Here is a 12,747-nt window from a genome sequence, read left to right on the forward strand (position 1 = left end):
CTCTGCCTTTTCTAAATCCAGGTTGTACATCTGGAAGTTTTTGGTGCATGTACTGCTGAAGCCTAGCTTGAAGGATTTTGAGCATTACTTTGCTAGCATGTGAAGTGAGTGTAATCATACAGTAGTTTGAACATTCTTTGGCATTGTACTTCTTTGGTATTGGGATGAAAACTGACCTTTTCCATTTCTGTGGCCACTGCTGAGTTTCCCACATTTGTTGGCATATTGAGTGCAGCATTTTAACAGCATCATATTTTAGGATTTGAAATAGCTCAGCTGGAATTCCATCAGCTTCACTAGCTTTGTTCATAGTGATGCTCCCTAAGGTCCACTTGACTTCAAACTCCAGGATATTGGGCTCTCAGTGCGTGACCACACCATCATAGTTTTCTAGGTCATTAAGACCCCCCTGCCTTTTGTTTTTAATAGTTCTTCTGGGTATTCTTGCCACCTCTTATTAATCTCTTCTGCTTCTGTTAGGTCTTTACTGTTTATGACCTTTATTGTGCCCATCCTTGCATGAAATGTTCCCTTGATCTCCAATTTTCTTGGAGAGATCTCTAGTTTTTCCCATTCTATTGTTTTCCTCTATTTCTTTACATTGTTCATTTAAGAAGATCTTCTTATTTCTCCTTGCTGTTCTCTGGAACTCTGCATTCAGTTGGGTATATTTGTTTTTTCCCTCTTGCTTTTAACTTCTCTTCTTTGTGTTTGTATTAAATGCATACATACACATGTATATGTACAATACATATGTATATGTGTACATATGTATTTATATATGGAGAAGGCAATGGGAATCCACTCCAGTACTCTTGCCTGGAAAATCCTATGGACAGAGGAGCCTGGTAGGCTGCAGTCCATGGGGTTGCTCAGAGTCGGACACGACTGAGCAACTTCACTTTCACTTTTCACTTTCATGCATTGGAGAAGGAAATGGCAACTCCTCCAGTGTTCTTGCTTGGAGAATCCCAGGATGGCGAAGCATGGTGGGCTGCCATCTACGGGTTGCACAGAGTCAGACACGACTGAAGTGACTTAGCAGCAGCAGCAGTATTTATATACATACGTACACACATATCTATATGTTCTCAAAGTTTTGATTTTAGCAAGAATTTACAACCAATACATGACAGATGAAACTATTTTTTAACAAAAATAAACTCAAATATTTATGTAGGGCCTATTTGCTAGCCATATGATCAAAATCAAAATCAATGTCAGTTTAACTTGCTGATGTAGATATTACTGGTGTTGACTTTGGTTCACATCCTTTCATTAAAATTGTGACATATTGTAAAAAGTGCTTATTTAAATTAGAGGACTAACTCAAGTAATGTGTCTTTTCCATCCTCAGCAAGTATATGTGATGAAAATGAAATCCCTTTTTATAATTAGTCACTGAAATAAATGCCAAAAAACCCAGTTATATTGTGTACATTTATAGTACACTCTCATAAATCTAAGTAAGGTAATTAATGTATTTTGAACTAGATTGTGATTGATAAGATCAATCTTCAAAGACTGTTCAGAGTAGTATTATTAGCACATTAAATTTCTCTTGGTTCTATTTAAACCCCTTCTTACTAAATAACAAACATTTAAGATACTATATACTTTTAATCATATTAAGTATTATGTCATTATTTAATTATTTTAAATTCATTTACAGCTTGACACTAGGGGCCCTTTCTCCTTCTATGCCACAGGCATGCTTTGACTCTGCAGTCCAAACAAAATCACTATCTTTAATGGGCATCTGCCAGAAGGTATCAGCCACTGGTTCTTCTGTTTATGACCTGCAGCAGAGCTCTGCCAGCCTGTTGTCAGTGATTTTATTCAAATAATCTTTTTCATAAAGTAGTTGCAAATTTCACGGCAGTTTCATTACAGAAACACAAGGAGATCAGGAAGCAGAAGGGAACTGATGAGTTTCCTCCCTGGTGGCAGCTAAAATTACTCTAGAGCAAATAAAATATAACCGTCAGATACTGCCTGAGAGCAAAGGCTTCTTTTCTCAGAAGCTGTGGAGGGTGGGTCAGTTTAGAGGTGGCAGGGGTTAGGGGTAGACCCAAGCTAGACCACCCAAGATCAGATCCTTGTGGGGGACTACCCAACAGCATGTGAATTGCAGGCAAATTGTGAAATTTCTTGTGGCCTTGGTTTCTCCATTAGTAAAATGGAGATAATAGTTGTTCATATTTCATAGCATTATCACGAGGATTTAATGAGCTAATATTTGTCTTAGTAGGCACACTTCTAGGAACTACAGAAATAGAAGCTAGTATTGCTCTACCTCTGACAAAGCAGTAATTTAAGAAACTCTTAAAAACTTTCTTTAAGAGGAAGAATGTTGCTCTTTGTTGTCAGGACCACCAAAAAGACTGGAAGCAATCTCGAGGTAAGGTTTTAATCAAAATGGCACCTTGAGGGGTCCCAGTCTATGTTTTACATAGACCAGAAGGTCAGCTTTTTCTTGTTCTGTGATCTGCTCCTTAGGAGAACCATAAATAAGGTCACAGTCGTGGACTTTGAACACGAAGTCAGATGAGCTAACTTTCAACTGCTTCGATGTAGTCACCAAAGCTACAGAAAACATTCGTTAGCCATTTATTTTAAAGAAGACTAGCCAATTAGGTAATATTGTATTTTGAATGAAAAATCAGATGTTAAAATTTATTCCATTATTATTTTATTATTTTTTTAATTCAAAGGAAGATTATTATCGTCACTTCTGTGAGATTTAGTTAATTTTTACTTCTTTCCTCATGGTACTTTTATTAGTTACCTTTAGGCAATTTCATCAATCTTGGCCTTTGCTTTTAATTTATACAGTGGGATTTACTTGTTCATTGGTGTGAGCAATTTTTAATACCCTGCCAAACAGCCTGTGGCAACTGAAAATACAAGTTGCATACTTTAGATTTCTCTTTTTGAGGCACTGCAACAAAAACATGCTGAAAACCCAACCTCATTGAATTGCATGCATTTATATAACCAGTTCAAATATACATTTTTGTGTGTAATTGAGAAAACAAATTTGACCTACATGCTCAGGAGGCAAGTATGTAGTTGAGCAGTCTCTCCCATGGCCATCATCAGTTTCAATTTCAATTTGTCAATTTAAAAAATATTCACAACCTAACAGCTGAGAGTTATGTTTTTTTTTCAATGGGAATTTTTAAACCTTTGAGCCTGGGAGACAGCATCTCAAGTGACCCTGAGAGAACTGTGCTGAGGAGGCAAGGGGAGAAGCCAGATTATATACAAGTTTTGCAACAAAGGGGAGGTAGTCTGAACGTCATATGATTGCTGTTAATTAAAGAAAACCAGATATCCCAAGTTAAGGAACTTAGAGCTTTCTATGTATGGGAAGATGCAAGAGTCTAAGCTCATGGAAATCATTCCTTTCTTTTGCATCTCAGCTATCTGGGGCCAGTTTCCAGTGTTTTTCACATCCTGAGCTTCCTTTCCTCAGGGCTCACCATAGGGAGTGGCTGTAGTCCCATGGCTGCTAGCTCGAAGGTATTCTTCTCCTTCCTGAGTGCCCTTAGGGTTCACCAGCTCGCACTGGAGGGTTGCAATCGCTGATGATTGTGACATCTTTGTTCACTGATGACGTCACATGTGTGTGTGCTCAGTTGTGTCCGACTCTTTACAACCCCATTGACTGTAGATGCCAGGTTTCTCGGTCTCTGGAATTTTCCAGGCAAGAATACTGGAGTAGGTTGCCATTTCCTACTCCAGGGGTCCTTCCTGACCCAGGGATCAACCTGCTTACCATGTGTCTCCTGCATTGGCAGGCAGATTCTTTACCACTGAGCCATAGGGCAGGAAATATTCCGTTCCTCAACTTTCTTGTCATTTGTGTATTTTATCTCCTGACTAAATGCTTCATATTTCATTCAGTCCATCTTGTTCTAGAGTTTATACATGTATTAGAAGCTCAATCAACATCCAGAGACCATTTATACTGATTGTATTTTACAGTTTGGCTACATGAAGAAAATTCCCATCAGTTTCACAGCACCATGAAAACTTCTCCAGTAGCTCAGAAAATTCATGACGGCCACGTATTAAAAGTGTGTTGTCAGACACTGATGTCTCTCAGCCCTGGGGTCAGCCAGAGCCACCAGGCTAGTGAGCTCCAGCTAAGAGTAACTTTTTTAAAGTGCTCTTAGGCAGCCAAGTGCAGCATGTAATGACCTGACCTCTGGTGGCGGTGATATTTACTTCTGCTAGTTGTTGCTGAGTGAAGCCAAAGAGGGGCCTTACTATCTGGACAACTGCTTCAGCCATCAGCTGCAGATCCCACAACATCTGTAGGGGGGCTGAAGGAGGTATGGGAGTTCATCTTGCAGGAGCCAAGAAAGACTGAAGCAGTTCAAGTCGATGAGCAGACACAGATCCACTTCTCTGTCATTAATTTCCATATTCACATATACACATGCTTTGCCTTTAGGGCTGCCTATTGTAACAGAAACCAATCCTGTACACACCTGATCTCAGGATGCATGTTTGTTCTGCAAATCAGAGTTTCAGTGTATCGTTAGTCCCCTGCATACAAAAATCTCGGAGTTGAATTCCGAGAGCACATTCCTTAAGTCCAACAAAGTTAGCCTAGGTGCCCAACTAACACAGTCAGTTATATAGTACTGTACCATAATAGGTTTATAACACTTTTCACTCGAATAGTACATAACACATGCAAAAAATAAACATTTTAAATCTTATAGTACAGAACCTTGAAAAGTACAGTACCATGTATCAGTACCAACTACATCACTGTTACTTTTACCTTGCTTCCGGAGATTCTGAGCTTGAAATATACTGAGCTACTATACTCTATACAGTGCTGTACAGTAAAGTGCACAAAAGCACAGTCACTTGTAGACAATGCACATACATGACAATGTATGCCAGACAAATGAACTAACTCATATGATTGGATGTGTGAATGCACATTTGCATCTTTGAAAGTTTACAACTTGAAAGTTTGTATGTAGGGGACTTAGCTTTGCCATGGACAAGTCTGACTGGATTTTAAATCACTGGCATTATCATAGGAAAAATCAGTATTACATTGTCTTAAAACAGAAAAGAATAATTGCTTTATTTCTTTAAATATAATTTCCAACTATGGTAAAATTTTGAATGGTTGTAAAAGAGTATTTACATTTTCATCTCATTTTGTTGACAGTGACTACCTAGAGCTCAAACTTTTCATAAAAAGTGAAGTGATTTTATATGGAACTTTAGGTACATTTAATATTTAAATCACTTCTAATATGTTTCTATTTTAGTTTTAACATGTTTATGTGATGCAAAAGAAAGTTAGTTAAATGCTTTACCAAGCTCTGGGGAGCCTTATTTTTCCTATGACATAACTCTGAAAAATTTGGGGAAGCACCCTTCCCTTAGGGATTTTCAGTGATTCACATGTGTGCAAGATTCTCCAAAGTGCCTCCAAAAAACTGAAACCTCTTCTGCAGGCTTTAAGGCATTAGAATACCTTAGCCTCAAGGAACTTGGTTCTTCCAGCAGTAACACCCTACAATAACAACATTTCACACGGTCCTATTGTAATATGTCACACTGGACTATGCACTAGACTGGGAAAGTGGCCGGCAGACAGGCTCCCTTCAAGTTCATTCACCCTCCGTGCCAACTGCCTTGGACAAAGTAGTCGCCCAGATGTCTTCCTTCCATGGTTTCTTTAGTAGAACTTCAGCTTCCAGTCTACCTACGGGGAGGGTCAAGGTCTGAGGCGGCCGCCCATCCCGACCCAACACGTTTTCCCTCTCCTGCAGACGCCTTGGATCTGCGCCGCACCCAGGTCTCAGTCGCAGCTCAGACAGCCTCGCGTCCCATGGGCCCGTGGATGCGGCAGATGGACTTCGGGTCACCTTCTCGCTCCTTCCCTGCATGTGTCCCAAGAGGGAGGGATAGGCCAAGGCCACGGCCAGCGTCCCAGGAGGCGGGGCAGGAGAGCCTAGCCTGCCTTCCTCCCCTCTGCCCTCCAGGTTCTGCGCCCCCGGGCTTGGCACTGGAGGACACCTCCCAGGGGGCGTGGAGCCAAGACACCTGGGGCACCCGGCAAAGAGCTGCTGCCACCCACCCCTCCCCCAGCCTGCGCTGGGGGTGTTTATCTTGGCCGTTCCTCCTCGCTCTCTTCTCTTTCACTTTTCTTTTCGTTGGGGGTTGGGACTCCTTGGGTTCCAGGCGCCCAGGGAAACCCCAGCTGATTTGTTTGTGGCCGCAGGGGCCCGACGCCCGGGAGGGGAGCCGGGTGCCCGCGCCCGCCCCGCTGCACTGCCTGCCGCCCCTGACCCTGCAGCCCGGAGTCGATGGAGGTACAGAGCTTGGCTTCTCCGCTTCGGGAGGGGAGGTGCTGGTGGCTGGAAAGGGCAAGGGAATTTTCCCCGAAAGCCTTCGTCTCGGTCCCCTCCCAGCACTGGCCGGACCCACCCGTCTCCCCGCCGACTAGCTGCCAGCCGGGCCGCCCCGCCCTCTTACGGGGGAAACACTTGACCGCGACTTCGGTTTTCGGTGGCGCTAGGCGCAGAGGTTTTTCCCCTTCTGACCCTTTATTCCTGTCGCGGGCTCTCCACGCCATCCTCCGCTTCCAGCCGAGCACAGACTGCTAGTCCACTTGCGGCTCCCGCGCGGGTCCCCCGCGGCCCCGCGGTGCGCTCCGCTCTTTCCGCGTCGCGGGGTGCTGTGCGCTCCACCTACTCCGAGCCGGGAGGCGGAGAGCGAGGGAAGCGCGCCCCGCCGAGCTGCGGGGTTCGGAGAAAGGGAAGTCCTACCGCACAGAGCACTGAGTTCTGCACCTCATCCAGCTCAGAAAGTTCAAGTAAGGTACTGCAGTTCCCCGCTTCTTCCCTCCCTCCTCCCAAACCTCCCACCGACCGTTGCCAACTCGCCAACCGGTGCCAACTCCTGTGTGAGCTTGCACGTCTGACTCTGTGTTTGTCAGTCAAATTGCCCTCCTCTTTTTTGATCAGGACACTTATCTGCCTTGGAAGAGGAATTTATAGAATGGCTACCTTTTGATAGTCAGGCCTGGCTTTATATTATTTCCGGAAAATCCGTGCTAGAAACTTACAAGAAATGCAGGAGACTTGTACTGCTGTGAACTGCTTATTCAAAGGGGCTTTAAATGAAAATGCAGTTAATTTTTCCAAGTGTTGTTGAGATGTTGCAAGCATATACAATGTATTTGAACGTAGCTTATAATGTATTGAATTTAACTTGATTTTCTATGCGTTTAAAAGTTTCTTAACGTCGAAGTATACGTAAAGCAGGGTTAATTTTTAAATGATGCTTAAAATAGGTTCTTAAATAGGGTGAATCAGAAGTTTCAAAACTGGAAGTAAAGTGGTTGTCACTAGCGATTCCCATTATGTTTTTAAAAACTACCGTCTGATGTTATGACACTGGTGATGGCATCTCCTTGTAACTGATAGGCATTCTCATTTTGTCAGTGTGTTTAAAGCGGCTTAGTTGACTTGACTGAATAAACAGATGAGATCTAGGTGGTTACAGCATCCTACTCTGCAGAGGTGGATGTTCTATGATAATGCATCAAGGTACAAGATACATTAAACTCCTGTCATTTTATTGGAAAGCAGTGCAGAGGGCATGATAGCTAATGAGGGAGCAGGTACAAAGAGAGAAACATAAAGATATAGAAAGGAAAGGACTGATGACAAAGCAATAGCCATTTTAGAGTTAAAAATGTGTGAAAAAAATTAAAATTTTGCTTAATAAAGTTAAGAAGTCTAGAAGACTGTGAAGGTTTGCTCTGGTAGGCAGAAAAGGCACATCCTTGTATTTCTTCCTCGGTTTTCTCCTCTCAGAGTTTTGATCATACTCAGAATGGCCTTTCCAGCAGGATTGTCTGCTCTAGGACAGGGTGACAGAGGGGTTAGGTTGGGTGCTGGCCTGGACTTCTGGTAGGCAGAATGTTCACCGTTCTCTGCTGATTTGGAATGGAAACTCCAGAACCTGATTTAAAGCTACAGTTTCTGGAATTAGGAATTTTCCTACAGCTTACTAGGTGGGTTTAAGAAAAACAATTTGATGCTTTTTGTTTTAATCCATGAAATTAATATGCAAATGTCAACAGCTGTATCTCAGGACATAATGTTTGTCAGTGAAATACATGTTTATAAATTTCTTTGGAGGAAGGGGGAAAGCAGTGGTCTAAAGTTTGATAATTGAAAAATTTAAATCCTAGAAGGGTCTCCATCTCAGGTTTTATCAAACCTGGACTTCGGGAAGGCTGTGAATAAAGGGACTTTTTCTGAGGAAAATAGCCATAACTCTAATGATCTTTTTAAATGGATCTTGAACACAAAACAGTTTGAAAAACATTAAAAACTTACAAAACTGCCCTTTCTTCCTGTCTCCCATTGAGTATACTAAGTTCTATTCATTATGTAACAGTTCTTTTGCAGGTTAGTTAGTGATAATGAAGAGAGTGATAATGCAGAGAGTCCTATTTCAGGTCCACAACTTGAACTATCGGAAATAATATGAATCATAGCTAACACTTGATGACTTCTTATTATGTCCCAGACATTGTTCTAAATATGTGTGTAGTTTTTTTTTTAAATATCATAATAAACTTTTGTGGTAGTAGGGACTGTATTTTATAACTGGAGAAATTGAACCATAGAGTAATTAAATAACTTTCCCAAAGTCACAGAGTGAGAAAGTGGTCGAGATTTAAGAACACCAGTATTTATGAAGGCTATTATTTCCATAGAAATATTTCTCACAATTTGATAGTGACAGCCATAATTTCATTGCAAGGTAGTGTGAGATAATGATGGAACACTGGTTTTATAGTAACACTTATATGGTACTTTCATTCTAACATTATTAATTATATATTTAAAGATTACATTTAGGAGAAAATAGTAGTCACATCACATGGATGTCTATATGAGTTTGGTCCTTGAATAAAATCTTTTTATGGTTCCTGAATGAAAACATTTGTCCATTTCACCTAGTTTTTGCTGATAGAGCTTGACAAATGGTAGGCAAATGTGGATTGATGTATGTCTGTATCTTGCATTCATCCAAGTGAAAGGCTGGGATTGAGGGAGTCTTCAGAAGACACATAACACAGGGGAGATGGGTGTCGTCAACTGTATGGGAAGTCTCCTTTTCAGAAGATATTTATGGTCTGAGGGTTGGCAAGAAGCCAGCTTCTTTCTTTAGCTCAATATTAGCTCTTATATTTCTTGATCCAGTGATTACAGATTATTGTGTGAGACTATTGAGTTGAACATTGTTTATATGCTGGCTGGTATCCTATTTTATGGATTGGGTAGAAACATCCCATAGGAAAGTTGAGAGAACATTTGTGAGTTTTGCTAGTAGTATTTACTCCTAATTAATGGTGAATTTTATTAAAATAACTGCAGTCAACTTTGTATGTGTTACTATTTACTAACTTGCTGCATGTTGGGGAATGTTACCCTTTTTTTAAGTTATTCAGTATTAGAATCAGAAATAGGAAATAAAATGCTCTGACCTCAGCTCAATCCAATGGTAGTATTTGTACATATTCTGTATCTGGAGGTAGAGTATGTATACACATATATTTTCCAGTGTTTTATCCCACTGAAAATCTAATGGTGCACGGCAGGTCATTTTTTGGAAGAGCAGAGAACTGTATATGGACCACATGAAAATGAATTAAAAAAAGTCAGAATGCCGATTAGGTGGCCATGTTCTAAGTCGTGTCTTTTCCAAATGCTGAAGGAGAGTGACAGAAAGTGTTTGGTTAAGTAAAGGAACTGAAACTGAAAATGATCCCAGAAGAGGAAAATATGATGACTGTAAGGTTGGGGGTGGGGATTCTAATGATCTTTGTGACATACCAGCCCAGTGACATAGGCAATGAAACCTGCACCACTGAAGTCTCCTTACCGGCTCTTCTGCTCATATGCTTTCTGACACAACTTTGGGAGAAGAAGTACATTGGCCCTTGAATGACAGCAGTTTAAACTGTGAGATCTACTTATATGAGACTTTTTTGGACAGTAAATACCACAGTGCTAGGGTATCCATGGCTGGTTGACTCTGTGATGCAGAACTATGGACACTAAGGAACCGCGGTACCCAGGGCTTGCTGTAGGTTAGAGCAGACTCTCCATAGAGCGGAGTGTTGGAGCCCCAACCCTGCATTATTCAAGCGTCATCTGTATCATTTGCACACTTTTAGCACTGACTGCTAACATTTTCAAATTATTTTCTAATTGAACATTTTAGTTAGATATTTAGCCATATATTTTTCCAACTTGTTTGCTCTCCTTACCCCTCCGCGAGCTTCCCAGATGGCACAGTGGTAAAGAATTCGCCTGCCAATGCAGGAGACATAGTTTCCATGGAAAACTGCATGGACAGAGGAGCCTTGCACCCTGCAATTCATGGAGCTGCAGAGTCAGATGCAATTAAGCACACACAGAAATACACCTCAGCACCAAAAAGAAGCATATACTTCGAGATTTCATTTTAAAATAAATATTAATATTTGTATTGTGAAAATTATTATTTATGTTATTTTAAGCATAGTTATTAGTACACAACTAACCAAAATAACCCATTCACTTTTGATAAGTAATTATTGCTGCTGCTGCTGCCGCTAAGTCGCTTCAGTCGTGTCCTACCCCCTGCAACCCATAGACGGCAGCCCACAAGGCTCCGCCGTCCCTGGGATTCTCCAGGCAAGAACACTGGAGTGGGTTGCCATGTCCTTCTCCAATGCATGAAAGTGAAAAATGAAAGTGAAGGCGCTCAGTCGTGTCCGACTCTTAGCGACCCCATGGACTGCAGCCCTCCAGGCTCCACTGCTTTGACTTAAAAAAGTGTCTCTAATAGCAGTTTCCCCCCTTTCCCCTATGTTTGACACCCTGGACAGGCAAGGCACGAAGTAGGATTCTGAGTGGGGGCGAGGTCCACCTTTCTTTTGTAAAATGGGAAAAGCATCGTTATGAAAGAGGAAGAGGGAAAAGAGAACTTGCTAGAAATCTGCTTGCTTCAGGGTCATTTCAGGCATACCATTCATAAAAAGGGGCTCCTATGGAAGTAGTGGATCTGGAAATTCATTTCTTTAGAACTCTCTGTGGTCGTTCAGACCTTGGAAAGTCATGGAGGTTCCCTGACGAGCTCTGATCTAGTTCAGCCTTTTCCCCAACAGCCCCTTCCCATGGTTTCCGGACTGCCAGGGCTCACTGTGCTTCAAAGCAAGTGTGTGTGTGTGTCCACACACATGCGTGAGTGCGCCTTGTGGGGCAGACAATAAAAGAGGGAATCTGGCTGCAATAGAGTCTTCCCAATGATAGGACTGAAGAGTAGGTTCTAGTCAGGCTTAGACAGCCTTTGTAGCTTCATTTCCAGTCACCTCTTCTGTGCTCCAGACACACTTGCCATACATATGCCTCATCACTCCTTGTCAGCCAAGTGTCCTGCTCACAAAGCCCACCCTCTCTAACTTTGGCTGCCCCTTTCTACTGCCCAGGAAAAATTATTCTTTTCCTCCTATGAATGTATTTGGTGCTGTCTACATTCCTCTATGGGCTTCCCAGGTGGCACTGGTATAAAGAACCTGCCTGCCAGTGCAACAGACATAAGAGATGCAGATTTACTCCATGGGTCAGGAAGATCCCCTAAAGGAGGGCATGGCAACCTACTCCAGTGTTCTTGCCTGGAGAATTCCATGGAAAGCAGAGCCTGGCAGGCTACAGGCTATAGGGTCGCAAAGAGTTTAACATAATTGAAGCAACTTAGCAGGCACACGAACATTCCCCTGTAATAGCGTTTCTTTCCGTGAATTCATCTTATTATGTGTCTCTACACTTATATTCTGAGTAAAGACAGGACAGTGTGTCCCATGTCCCCAGCCAGGGGTTGGACACGTAGGTGACTTCTATTGACCTCAGTGATCATTGAACAGTTTAACAGCTAGGCAGACGCATATGCAAAACAGGTAGGAAACAAGCAACTCAGCAAAACACTTTGCTGGAACATTATCATATAGGCAGTATTTTAGGAAAATTAGTGTAGGATAGGCTTTATTGAAGAAAAGAAAGAATGGGAGCAAAGGAAACCAGCCAGAAGTCCATTCAGGGATATGCTCTTGTTCCTATCATCTTCTCAAGGACCTGCCTGTGTCATTCTGCCTGCTAAGTCGCTTCAGTCACATCCGACTCTTTGGGATCCTTTAGACTGTAGCTCGCCAGGTTCCTCTGTCTGTGGGATTCTCCAGACAAGAATGCTGGAGTGAGTTGCCATGTTCTTCTCCATGGGGTCTTCCCAACCCAGGTCTCCTGCATCTCCTGCATTGGCAGGCAGGTTCATTGTTACTAGTACCACCTGGGAAGCTGAGCTAATGCTAGGAATTCTTTTTTTAAAATTTGTCATCAGTTTTTCTTCTGTCTCTAGTGAGTCTTTCCTTCACCATGCAGCTTTGCTATAATTTTTCCCATTAAAAAGGGAAACCAGAAAGACTCTCTTGATCTCATGTTTCTCTCCAGCTACCACCTGGTTTTTCTGTCCCCATGTTATAGGACAACCTTGATAGAACAACTCTGGTCTGTATCCAGTGTATCTTTCTCATCCTCTCTTGACCCAGCGAGATGGTCATCCCCACCATCCTGTGAAAAGTGCACTTGTCAAAGGTACCAGGAACCCATGAGAAATCCAGTAACCAGAGCTTGGTCTGCTTCCTAG

At 42.2% G+C, this 12,747-nt stretch overlaps 1 protein-coding gene across 2 annotated transcripts in view; it reads left to right on the plus strand.

The window, feature by feature from the left end:
- Nucleotides 1–1,867: 1,867 nt before the first annotated feature.
- IL15 (interleukin 15) overlaps nucleotides 1,868–12,747 on the plus strand; it is a 97,869-nt gene continuing 86,989 nt past the window's right edge. Inside the window, exon 1 of one of the 2 annotated variants that reach the window (XM_010830304.1) lies at nucleotides 1,868–6,353. In XM_010830304.1, coding sequence (XP_010828606.1) covers nucleotides 5,708–6,353 — 646 coding nt within the window. In that variant the 5' untranslated portion in view covers nucleotides 1,868–5,707. Of the gene's footprint in view, nucleotides 6,862–12,747 lie in introns of both variants that reach the window. The other variant, XM_010830305.1, reaches the window with a different exon arrangement.

This window comes from Bison bison, unplaced genomic scaffold (genome assembly GCF_000754665.1).
Source record: "Bison bison bison isolate TAMUID 2011002044 unplaced genomic scaffold, Bison_UMD1.0 scf7180017864517, whole genome shotgun sequence".
NCBI lineage: Eukaryota > Metazoa > Chordata > Mammalia > Artiodactyla > Bovidae > Bison > Bison bison.